The sequence below is a fragment of the Tiliqua scincoides genome, chromosome 2 (genome assembly GCF_035046505.1).
Source record: "Tiliqua scincoides isolate rTilSci1 chromosome 2, rTilSci1.hap2, whole genome shotgun sequence".
Classification (NCBI taxonomy): domain Eukaryota; kingdom Metazoa; phylum Chordata; class Lepidosauria; order Squamata; family Scincidae; genus Tiliqua; species Tiliqua scincoides.
In genome coordinates, this window is record NC_089822.1 from 251,370,936 (window position 1) to 251,383,604 (window position 12,669).

Below are 12,669 nucleotides of genomic sequence, written 5' to 3' on the forward strand. Positions count from 1 at the left end.
CTCCTAGTAGCAGTTCTAGGAGACTGAGAGCCCAATCCTGGGCTCGGTGCGCCGGCTCACTGCCAGCACACACTGTTGCAAACATGCCACAAGGCATGTTTGTAACTCCTACTACCAGGCGAGTGCTGGTGGTAGCCCAGCGCTGGCTAGCGCCAGGCTACTGCCAGGCGGGCACCCAACTTCCACTGCTTGGTGGTCATGCAGAGCACTGAGCAGTGGTGAGGTAAGCGGGGGAGTGGGGGAAAGCAGGGAGGAGGTGTTCCAGGGAGGGGTTAGGCGGGGAGAGGGTGGGGGGAGGCGTTTCGGGTGGAGGGAGTGGGGAGGGAGGGAGGAGGGACTCTCACTGCCCGACATGGAGGCTTCTATTCATATATTTGTGAATCAACATATATTACAAATACACAAATAACTTAGTATTCTCACCTCATGTAGAAAGTAACCTTTAATAACAACAACAACAACTAGGTATTTATATACCACCTTTCTGGTCATTGGATTACTCCTCTGACTTTATTCAAGGTGGTTTACATAGGCAGGCGTTTCTAAATCCCTCAAGGGGATTTTTACAGTCATAGAGATTTTCTCTTTCAAGAACCAACAACATTTCAGAAGGGATCTTCCTGGTTTGGTCTCTCTTCTGGCCTCCAGTTCTCCCACACAGGCTGACAAGCAGCTCCATCTCTCACTTGGAGGGCAGCCAAGACGCTTTTTGCTCACACCAAGAGCAGGTGGAATCACTCAGCTCGGCTTCTTGTCAGCTGCTTCAAGTTCTCACCATTCTCAGCCATTCAGGGAGCTGCCGGTGTCCTCGAACTGGCTACTTTCTGATGTTATCTTTGGGCTAACGGAGTCTCTACCCTCTAGACCAGACCTCCTGCCCCTCCTTTGAAAGCTGCCCAGCACTTCCTACTGTGTAGGAAAACGGGGTGATAAAACAGACAGTGATTCCTCCCTGAAAAAAAGCTGTTCCTCTTTTGGCAGAAGAGCAAACTTAGCCAACTGATTTGCTCAAGATCATATATACAGTCATGTTTTTGGAAAGTGGGTGCAATGCCATCTACGGAGCACTAGGGGCACTGTATTGTCCAGGAGGCCAGTGGCTCAGAGGCTACTGTCTCACAGCCCAATCCTGAGCTGCCCTGGGTGCAGGGCTGCCTGGGGTGCTGAAAATGGCTGCCACCACATCCAGTGCACTCCAGTCAGTCGTTGTCGGCTCCTCAGGAAAAGGGGACTGTTGTCCCCTTCCCCTGGGTAAAACGAGTAGCCCTGCAATGGGGCAAAGGTCGGTGTAGAATCAAGAGCCTCTGTGGCCAGCCCCACCCAGAGGCTCTGGTTCTGGTGAAGCAAAACTCCACCAGTCCTGCCTCCCTCCCTCCCGCTCCGCTCCCTCCCCTGGAGTACCTCCTCTTGACCCTCTCCCTGCCCTCCTCCACCTCCCCCCTCCCCAGAACGCCTCCTCCCCACGTCCCCCCACGCCTCCACTTACCTCTCCACTGCTCATTGTTCTGTGCGACTACCTAGTGGTGGAGCTTCAGTGCCTGCCCAGTGCTAGCCCAGCACTGGCCAGCGCTGGGCTAGCACTGGTGCTAAGGCTTGCAAACGTGCCTTAGGGCAAGTTTGAGACAGTGCATGCCGGCAGTGAGCCAGCTCACCAAGCTCAGGATTGGTGTCTCAGTCATTTACTCATGACCTCATTGACTTGTATGGGTTCTTGATCACATTTGCTTCCTCCTTCTTCCTTCCTTCCTCCCCCTCTCTCTCCTGTCTTGCAATGTACAAGAAGCTACCTCCATGATGCAAGAACACAGCCCTGCTTCACGCCGCTTCGGATGTCGCTGAGGAGCCTGGGTGGACATCCAATCTTGGGGAGAATCTTGAAGAGGCCATCCCTGCTGACCAGGTCGAAAGCCTTCGTGAGATCTATGAAGGCTATAAAGAGTGGCTGTCGTTGTTCCCTGCATTTCTCCTGCAGTTGTCTAAGGGAGAATACCATATCAGTGGTGGACCTGTTGGCTCAGAATCCACACTGTGATTCTGGATAGATGCTCTCTGCAAGTACCTGGAGCCTCTTTAGTGCAACTCGGGCAAACAACTTTCCTACAACGCTAAGGAGAGAGATAAGAACATAAGAACATAAGAACAGCCCCACTGGATCAGGCCATAGGCCCATCTAGTCCAGCTTCCTGTATCTCACAGCGGCCCACCAAATGCCCCAGGGAGCACACCAGATAACAAGAGACCTCGTCCTGGTGCTCTCCCCTACATCTGGCATTCTGACTTAACCCATTCCTAAAATCAGGAGGTTGCGCATACACATCATGGCTTGTACCCCATAATGGATTTTTCCTCCAGAAACTCGTCCAATCCCCTTTTAAAGGCGTCTAGGCTAGACGCCAGCACCACATCCTGTGGCAAGGAGTTCCACAGACCGACCACGCGCTGAGTAAAGAAATATTTTCTTTTGTCTGTCCTAACCCGCCCAACACTCAATTTTAGTGGATGTCCCCTGGTTCTGGTATTATGTGAGAGTGTAAAGAGCATCTCCCTATCCACTCTGTCCATCCCCTGCATAATTTTGCCACGGTAGTTGTTGCAGTCACCCCTGTCGCCTTTGTTCTTGTACAGCGTGATGATGTTTGCATCCCTCATGTCTTGAGGTACTCCACCTTCTCTCCAGCAGAGACAAAGGATTTCATGCAGCTCAGTGATGATGATCTCTTTGCAGCACTTTAGGACTTCAGCAGGGATGCTGTCTTTTCCAGGTGCCTTGCCAAAGGCAAGGGAGTCCAGGGCCACGTGAAGTTCTTCTAGGGTTGGTTCACTGTCAAGCTCCTCCAGCACAGGCAGGCACTCAATGTTGTTCAGCGCTTCTTCGGTGACTACATTTTCTCTGGAATATAGCTCAGAGTAGTGCTGCACCCAGCGTTCCATCTGCTGTGCCCGATCCTGGATGACCTCGCCTGTTGCAGACTTCAGAGGGGCAACTTTCTTCTGTGTTGGACCTAGGGCCTGCTTGATACCATCATACATCCCCTTGATGTTGCCCGTGTCAGCTGCTATCTGTATCTCGGAACAGAGCTGGAGCCAGTAGTCGTTAGCACATCTCCTGGCAGTCTGCTGGACTTTGCTGCGAGCACCTCGGAGGACCTGCAGGTTGCGCTCACTGGGACAGGCCTTGTATGCTGCTTGAGCTCTCCTCTTTTCCTCAATGACTGGTGTCAACTCCTCAGAGTGGGCTTCAAACCAGTCTGCTGTCTTGTTGGTCTTCTTGCCAAATATGGACAAGGCGGTGTTGTAAACGGCATTCTTGAAATGTTCCCATCTGTTGGATGCGTTTGCATCGACCGGGCCTGGAAGAGATTCCTCAAGCGCTCGTGCAAATTGCAGCTATCACTACCCACTCTGCCAAAGATCTCCAGCAGCCCATGGATCGTTTTAGCAAGGCCTGCCAAGATTTTGGACAATCAGCCTGAAGAAAACACAGGTCATGGTTCAGGATGTGGACTTACCTCCCTGCATTACAATCTCTGCACATGAACTGGAGGTTGTCCATGACTTTGTGTACCTTGGCTCAACGATCTCCGACACTCTTTCTCTCGATACCGAGCTAAACAAACGCATCGGTAAAGCAGCTACCACGTTTTCCAGACTCACAAAGAGAGTCTGGTCCAACAAGAAGCTGACGGAACATACCAAGATCCAGGTCTACAGAGCTTGCGTCCTGAGTACACTTCTGTACTGCAGCGAGTCATGGACTCTTCACTCACAACAGGAGAGGAAACTGAATGCTTTCCACATGCGCTGCCTCCGACGTATTCTCGGCATCACCTGGCAGGACAAAGTTTCAAACAACACAGTCCTGGAATGTGCTGGAATCCCTAGCATGTATGCACTACTGAAACAGAGACGCCTGCGTTGGCTCGGTCATGTCGTGAGAATGGATGATGGCCGGATCCCAAAGGATCTCCTCTATGGAGAACTCATGCAAGGAAAGCGCCCTACAGGTAGACCACAGCTGCGATACAAGGACATCTGCAAGAGGGATCTGAAGGCCTTAGGAGTGGACCTCAACAAGTGGGAAACCCTGGCCTCTGAGCGGCCCGCTTGGAGGCAGGCTGTGCAACATGGCCTTTCCCAGTTTGAAGAGACACTTGGCCAACAGTCTGAGGCTAAGAGGCAAAGAAGGAAGGCCCATAGCCAGGGAGACAGGCCAGGGACAGACTGCACTTGCTCCCAGTGTGGAAGGGATTGTCACTCCCAAATCGGCCTTTTCAGCCACACTAGACGCTGTTCCAGAACCACCTTTCAGAGCGCGATACCATAGTCTTTCGAGACTGAAGGTTGCCTCCATGAACCCTGCCAGCCTCATGGAGCCCGCCATGCCATGAGCAAACTCTCTCTCACACACACATGCAAAGGGAATAGCTCTTGGGTTCCCTGTTCCAGAGTTTAGAACCTGTACTACTATGATCAGACATGTTCATCTTTGTAAAGTATAAGGAAAATATTTTTCTTTGAAAGCCTTTTACTGCCTCTGCTCCTTATTGTTAACAGCAAACTAATGGGAGTTGGTGAGGAGCAGACAGAAAAAGGATCTTCAGCCATATGTCTCTGCTTAATTTATACACATAGACCCCTTTTCCCAACACATGTGTTATCCACCAAGCTATTTCCATACGTTTAAAGAGCAGGAAGAAGAGTTTGAACCAGTAAAGTTACAAGATTCAGAATTATTCAGTTAAAGTTAAAATTATTCATGCCCTTTTTGTTCTCCTTTGTTAGATGGTTTGCCAATTCCACACCTCCCTCACCCATGTTTGAGTAGCTTTGGTCAAACATCCTTAAATGCTTTCTACCTTTTTCTTTTTGATGAAAAGCACTTTATAGGGAAGTGCTCTCAGAGAACACTGCACAGGTACAAAAGGACCAAAACTGACATTCTTGCTTAATGACTATGATCTAGGAGCACTGAAAATGAAATATGTGTGGTTCAGTGACTTGGACAGGAAAAGCCAAGTCTCACTACAGATTACTCATGAGGGGTTGAGTTTTTTCCTCAGCAGAGGGTGTCTGTAAGTCCTGGGTTCTCAGAGCCAAACTCGGTGTGTGAATAAGTGTGGGGTCAGTCGTTGGCACTGGTTGAGGGCCCACACCCATCAAAGGACCCACCTGGTCAAGTTGACCTTTTAGTTCACAGTACCATTGGCAATGATAGTGCCTAATGCGTACAGGTGGAAGGTAATAGTGATAACGAAATAAAAACATAACACTGCTTTCTGCACTTTTCATATTTGTAAAACAAGACACATACACAAACCCTGCAATCTGTGAAAAAATAAAACTGTTTTATTTGGTTTTTATTATTTAATGGAGGGTATGTGGGTAATGACTGTGCCAGAATATGCTGGTGCTATACCACCTATCTCACCTACCCTAGTACACTTTTCAAGCGATTATAATTTATAATTATAACAGACATTCTGAATAAAAACACAGCACCACTTTCTACACTTCTAGCTTTTGGAAAACATCAAAATCTCCCCCTCCCCCCCCAAAAAACAATTTTCTCTCACCTCTACTAATGTGCAATCAGGGGGAAATGAGAGTGCCGTGTGGGACCAAGCAATGGGGGTCCCAGGTATGATTAACAACAACCCAGAAATGAGACCCAGGATATGGAGGGGACAACATAAAAGTTTCTCTTGATGGGGTCATGGCTCGTTCCATTGAAAGAGTTGTTTTGTCTGTACTGGATTCCTTCCTTGATCCCTATCAATATTCAGGACATTATAAATTAATCTCTGGCAAGTTCACTCTTAGCTTTATGAATTGGCAGAACAGGAGGTCACTCTGGCCATGGGGCACTCAGCAGGGTAGTCTGAAGAAGATTGATATGCATGTGTGGGAGATATTTCATTAAATTAAATCCTACTGTCTGTTTGATCTCTTAGGCATCAAGACTATTATTGGAATCTCCAAGTACACTGAGACATAACGTTGACATGACTAGAGAGCCAGACATTGCATAGTTACTTTATTAAATAAAAAAAAAAAACTTCCACAGATAAATACATATTTTGAAACAAGTACATCCAGGTTAAATTGTACATCTTAGGAACAGATCTGAGCTAATCCTGTTATTAAAATTCAGGACAGGACATTCTTCATCTGATGTTATGTTTAGGGCATGGTGACATGCAGATATATTCAGTGAATACTTGACTAAGATTTCAGGTCCTCTCAGTTTCTGAATCATGATCCACTAGAGCAGCAGTGTCAAAGATAAGGCCGATGGGCCAGATGTGGCTCCACAAAGCTGTTTATCAGGCCAACATGATAACTGGACTCTCCCAGAGCTGCCTTTACAGCAGCAAAACTTCTGCCAAGGCATTAGTTTGCAGACCACCTCTCAGCTGCTGAGCTATGAAGTGACTGACGCTTGGGCAGAATTGGAGCTGCTGAAAGGGCGGCCCACATGATAATTGGGTTCTCCTAGCATGATGATCAGGCTCTCATGTCCTGAAAATATGATCAAGATCTGCACATTTTCTCATCTGTCATTTGCAGCTAATGGGTTTCTATGTGAGAACAAAGTGCTTATTTCTGGCCATCACTTCCTGCTTAATGATGCCACTTCTGGTCCTCATCGGACCCCATGAATGACATTCAGCCCACTGTAGGAAATGAGTTTGACATCCCTGCACTAGAGTATGCCGGCCCTGGAGAGAGAGAGAATGAGAGAGAGAGGGAGAGTCTTCCTCTGTTTTAAAAATAAATCCTGCAAAACAGAAAGCCACCCCTCCATCAGAGCTGTAATGCACTGTCCTGGCACCCAGGGCAATGACATCACAGCCTTACATGACATTGTGTTAAGTGATGTCACTTCTGGGTTCTCACTGCAGCGGCTTCCCCTTGAAGGGGAGCCTCCACAGGAGAAGGAAAAGGGACACAAGCCATCAGTGCCTCTTCAGTAACTAGGCAGAGCCTGAGGGCCAGTCATGCATCACCACCACCCCCTTGGCGTAGCATCTGGGGCAGATGCCCCTCAGACTCTACTTATGGCTCTGCCCTCCATTCAGCATCCAAATAGTTTCTATGAACTTTGTCAACAGGATTTAGGCAACTTGGCAGTTAACCACTGGTTTATTGTTACACATGGCCTGCAGTAATGCAATCTTAATTAACAGGATTTTTTTCTTTCTTTTTTTAAGTTTTAAAAGATCAATATTCTACCTTAATTATGTCAGGGAAACTTATAACTGAGTAATCTGTTTTTAAAAAGCACACAAAAACTACAACCATAGAACACACCATAAGCTAACGACTTAACATAAAACCCCTGCCTGATATGCTAATCTAAATAAGAACAAAGGCTGTTTTCCTGAAATACTACAGGGATGGATAGGGATGGCCTTTGCCAGGGAGCATACTTCATAATCCCAGAGTCATAGCTGAGAAATAATACTAAAAATATATACTGCTTTCAACAGGAGTTGTTTACAAAGCCATTTGCGTAGTAAAATAAATCAATAAATGGTTCCCTGTCCTCAAAGGGCTCACACTCTCTTAAAAAAAAATACAAGAGACACCAGTGACAGCCAGTGGAGAAGATGTCATAGTGGGGTGAAGAGAAAGCCCTGCGCTTTCTCCTCACCATTTAATGTACCTTGTGGAGGGGACTCTGTAAGATATGAAGCATGGTTTCAGGGGACTCTGAGGGTATAGCATCAAATAATTCTAGCAGTCGTCAAGGGTGGCCAAGAGCTCATGCTCCTCAGAAAGCCCATCCCCTGGCTGGCTCATCCCCTGAGTACCAGTGGCAATGGGGAAGCCAAATGTGCCAGCAGGGACTGGCATGGGAAGTCCAGTGCACAGCTATGCCCCAGGGATCCCAGCAACCTGGCACCAGCATTGGCTGCCAACTCTGGCTTTGCTCGAAAGAGTCCATGTGAATGGTTCTCGACTGGAGTGTAACTTTCTCCATCCTCCTCCTGGGCTGAAATTTTTTATTATTTTATTATTTTTATTTTTTAGATCCACTTTTCTTTAGAGGCAGCTGACAATAAAAATTAACAGTAAAAACAGTTAAATGATCATGAACAAGAGCAACATACCTACAGCAAACAAGGGGCCCAGCCCCCTCATGGCCACAACTTCAGCAAACATGGTCAGCCACACCCAAAAGCCTCTGGAGGAACTATGTCTTGGCCAGGTGTCCAAAACAGCAAGGGTGGTTTCCCTGTAGAGGGTATTCCACATAGTTAGCAGCACAACCAAAAAAGACCCTACTCTGTGTAAGTGTGCAACCTGCCGCACTTCAATCAGGTAGCCATGGGTCAGGGTCCCATGCTGAATGGAGAACAGGGAAAGGAACATATGGGAGAAGCCAGTACACTGCTGTTCAAAGGCCTTTCCAAGGACAGCATCCTCCATGTTATTTCACTCAATGCCCTTTACAAACTACAAATTCCTTTCAGGGATACTTTGGGAAAAGTAGTTTTCATAGGCTGTCTCTGGAGGAGGTATTATATGTTTGGTGGGGGAAACATGACTAGGTTTCTGCAGTTTCACTGAAGCAAACAGAGTCACATGAAGGAATTCTCCAAAGTCCATGAAAAAGAAGTCCAGAGATGGGTCTCCAAAGATGCTTATTTCCTGTAACAGGCTTTTGGTGGGAGACCTTTCCCCTCCACATCTGCAACAGAAACTCTAGGGGCACAGTGGGGACGGTAAAGTGGGAAGGAAGGAGGACGGTATCCTTTTCTCCGTAGGCAAGTGTAAATCTACAACAGAGATAATAGAAAGCAAAGGTGCATGTGAGGGTAGAGACAAAACAGTAACCACAATATACATACTCCCTAAATCAGTGGTTCCCAAACTGTGGGTTGGGACCCACTGGTGGGTCGCAACCTGATTTTGGGTGGGTTGCCAAAGGGTGATGGAAAGACCAGATAAGTAATTGCCTCAAGACTGGAGGCTGTTGAAAAATCAGATACTACATAGCTGTTAAGTACCTGCAATGAGCTGACCTCCTGCAGTTTGCAAGCATGTGTAAATATAGAGAGATAAAGTTTGTGGGTCTTTTTTCTGGTTATTATTAGTTATAAATAAATAAAATCTTATTTCTTTCTAGATCTCTTAGTCTGGTAAACCTAGGTGGGTCCTGATAGAGTGTTTTAAAAAGTGGGTCCTAGTGCTAAAAGGTTTGGGAACTACCGTCCTAAATACTGTAACTGCCTACTTTTCCCTTCCTTTCTCAAAGACTTATGCATTCATTTTTCACACAGGCACCCTTTGCCCCTCCCCTGCAAGATGCTAATTTTCTGCAATGATTTCCTCTTTAAAAGATTTTAGAGAGACTTAGAAGTGTGCTTGGTTTTCCATATTACTAGCTGCCACCGGCAAGCAGGCAGATAGACCCAAGCTCTGCATTGGGAAGACTAGTACACCTGGGCTCCAAAGATTATTCTGGCTGTTGCCACTTTCCCCCTGCCTGTTTTGCCCCCATTCTGCCCACCCCTATTGCCACCCCCTACTGGGTTTCACCCCCTCCCTCTTTGGGAAGGGGCCCAAAAGAAACTTTGTACCCCCTGATAAAATTCCTCTCAGAGGCCCTGGTCAGCAGCACGTGGCCTCCCGGGCATTGCACTGGTGGCTCCGCAGACTGGCGGAGAGGCTGCTGTGAGAGTGCACTGAGCAGATAGGATTGGGCCTTTACTAACGTGATACACTGACTTTATGGTGTTGAAGATTTCCAAACCGGAGCTGCTCAGACCTCACGCAAATTTTAAAAAACCTATTTCTCTTTACCACGTTGGCGCGTTACGTACATCATGCTATCCCATTTCCTTACCAAAGAGCTGAGGCAAATCAGGAGCAGAAAAACCATCAGACAGGCAATACTGATCAGGATGATGACCCAGTAAGGAAGACGAGTTTCATCTTTGGGCTTTTCTGTAACATTGGTGGTGGTTTGGGAGGCAGCTGTAGCTAAGACGGTGGCATCGGAAGCTGGTGAGGTGAGAGTGTTGAGGACTGCTGAGGTGATGGTGTTGGGTGCCACTGTGACTGAGATGACGGTATTGGACACTGCTGAGGGGGAAACGTTGGAAGCCGTTGTGGCTGAGGTGGTGGCATTGACGGCTGCCGTGGTGGTCATGTTGGGGGCCATTGTGCCTGATTCAGTGCCGTTGCTGGAGGCAGGTGTGGTTGAGTCAGTGGTACCAGAGGCTGTTCCAGTGCCGCCGAGGACCATTGTGGCTGAGGTGGTGACACTGGAGGCTGTTCCAGTGCCGTCAAGGGCCGTTGTGGCTGAGGGGGTGACACCAGAGGCTGATCCAGTGCCGCTGTCAGACGCAGTTGTGATTGAGTCGGTGGTACTGGAGGCTGTTCCAGTGCCGCCGGGGACCGTTGTGGCTGAGGTGGTGACACCGGACGCTGATCCAGTGCCACTGTCGGAGGCAGTTGTGATTGAGTCAGTGGTACTGGAGGCTGTTCCAGTGCCGCCGGGGACCGTTGTGGCTGAGGTGGTGACACCGGAGGCTGATCCAGTGCCACTGTCGGAGGCAGTTGTGGTTGTATTGGTGGCACCGAAGGCTATTTCAGTGCCGCTGTTGAAGGCAGTTGTGGTTGTGTCGGTGGCACCAGAGGTCGTTCCAGTGCCGCTGTTGAAGGCAGTTGTGGTTGTGTCGGTGGCACCGGAGGCCATTCCAGTGCTGCTGTTGAAGGCAGTTGTGGTTGTGTCGGTGGCACCGGAGGCAGTTCCAGTGCCGCTGATGAAGGCAGTTGTGGTTGTGTCGGTGGCACCGGAGGCCGTTCCAGTGCCGCTGTTGAAGGCAGTTGTGGTTGTGTCGGTGGCACCGGAGGCCATTCCAGTGCCGCTGATGAAGGCAGTTGTGGTTGTGTCGGTGGCACCGGAGGCCGTTCCAGTGCCGCTGTTGAAGGCAGTTGTGGTTGTGTCGGTGGCACCGGAGGCCGTTCCAGTGCCGCTGTTGAAGGCAGTTGTGGTTGTGTCGGTGGCACCGGAGGCAGTTCCAGTGCCGCTGATGAAGGCAGTTGTGGTTGTGTCGGTGGCACCGGAGGCCGTTCCAGTGCCGCTGTTGAAGGCAGTTGTGGTTGTGTCGGTGGCACCGGAGGCCATTCCAGTGCCGCTGTTGAAGGCAGTTGTGGTTGTGTCGGTGGCACCGGAGGCAGTTCCAGTGCCGCTGTTGAAGGCAGTTGTGGTTGTGTCGGTGGCACCGGAGGCCGTTCCAGTGCCGCTGTTGAAGGCAGTTGTGGTTGTGTCGGTGGCACCGGAGGCCGTTCCAGTGCCGCTGATGAAGGCAGTTGTGGTTGTGTCGGTGGCACCGGAGGCCGTTCCAGTGCCGCTGATGAAGGCAGTTGTGGTTGTGTCGGTGGCACCGGAGGCCGTTCCAGTGCCGCTGTTGAAGGCAGTTGTGGTTGTGTCGGTGGCACCGGAGGCCGTTCCAGTGCCGCTGATGAAGGCAGTTGTGGTTGTGTCGGTGGCACCGGAGGCCGTTCCAGTGCCGCTGTTGAAGGCAGTTGTGGTTGTGTCGGTGGCACCGGAGGCCGTTCCAGTGCCGCTGTTGAAGGCAGTTGTGGTTGTGTCGGTGGCACCGGAGGCCGTTCCAGTGCCGCTGATGAAGGCAGTTGTGGTTGTGTCGGTGGCACCGGAGGCCGTTCCAGTGCCGCTGTTGAAGGCAGTTGTGGTTGTGTCGGTGGCACCGGAGGCCGTTCCAGTGCCGCTGTTGAAGGCAGTTGTGATTGTGTCGGTGGCACCGGAGGCAGTTCCAGTGCCGCTATTGAAGGCAGTTGTGGTTGTGTCGGCGTCACCGGTGGCCGTTCCAGTGCCGCTGTTGAAGGCAGTTGTGGTTGTGTCGGTGGCACCGGAGGCCGTTCCAGTGCCGCTGTTGAAGGCAGTTGTGGTTGTGTCGGCGTCACCGGTGGCCGTTCCAGTGCCGCTGTTGAAGGCAGTTGTGGTTGTGTCGGTGGCACCGGAGGCCGTTCCAGTGCCACTGTTGAAGGCAGTTGTGGTTGTGTCGGCGTCACCGGTGGCCGTTCCAGTGCCGCTGTTGAAGGCAGTTGTGGTTGTGTCGGTGGCACCAGAGGCCGTTCCAGTGCCGCTGTTGAAGGCAGTTGTGGCTGAGTCGGTGGCACTGGAGGCCGTTCCAGCACCGCTGTTGGAAACCGTTGTAGTTGAGATGGTGACATTGGAAGTGGCTGATGTGGTGTTGATAAAAAGAATTGGGGAACAAGCAAAAAACAGTGAAATAACAGGCAAGAAGAATCAAACAAAGTCACCTCAAACAAACAGTTCATGCTCCGACAGACAGCTGACAGAGAGGGACCATGCCATACCCGATGGGTATGGGAGTTCCAAGAGGCCATCACACTGAGAAGGTCCCCACAACTCTGGCAGTGATGAAAGCTGCAATAGAGCACCCACTGGAAGATCCTACGTCTAGTTTATTACAGGGCTCCGTGTATTCTCTAGTACTGCTCCATTAGAGCCCAAGCCTGAGTTGCGCGCACCAGCGATTAGCGCACTCTAACACCGGGCGAGCGCCCATGCTAGCCCAGTGCTGGCCGGCGCTGAACTAGTGCTGGGCAGGCACCCATCCTCCACCACTCGGCAGTCACATGGACCGCTGAGCAGCGGAGAGGTAAGCA

At 50.0% G+C, this 12,669-nt stretch overlaps 1 protein-coding gene across 1 annotated transcript; it reads left to right on the top strand.

Annotated features, from left to right (window-relative positions):
• The first annotated feature begins 10,073 nt into the window (after nucleotides 1-10,073).
• On the top strand, nucleotides 10,074-12,395 carry LOC136639043 (calphotin-like). Its single transcript, XM_066613070.1, has one exon. It carries the CDS (start codon nucleotides 10,074-10,076, stop codon nucleotides 12,393-12,395), a length of 2,322 nt encoding a protein of 773 aa, XP_066469167.1.
• Nucleotides 12,396-12,669: the final 274 nt, after the last annotated feature.

What these genes read in the sequence shown, in the direction of transcription:
- LOC136639043 (XM_066613070.1), top strand. Translation starts at nt 10,074, where the DNA reads ATGACGGTATTGGACACTGCTGAGGGGGAAACGTTGGAAGCCGTTGTG.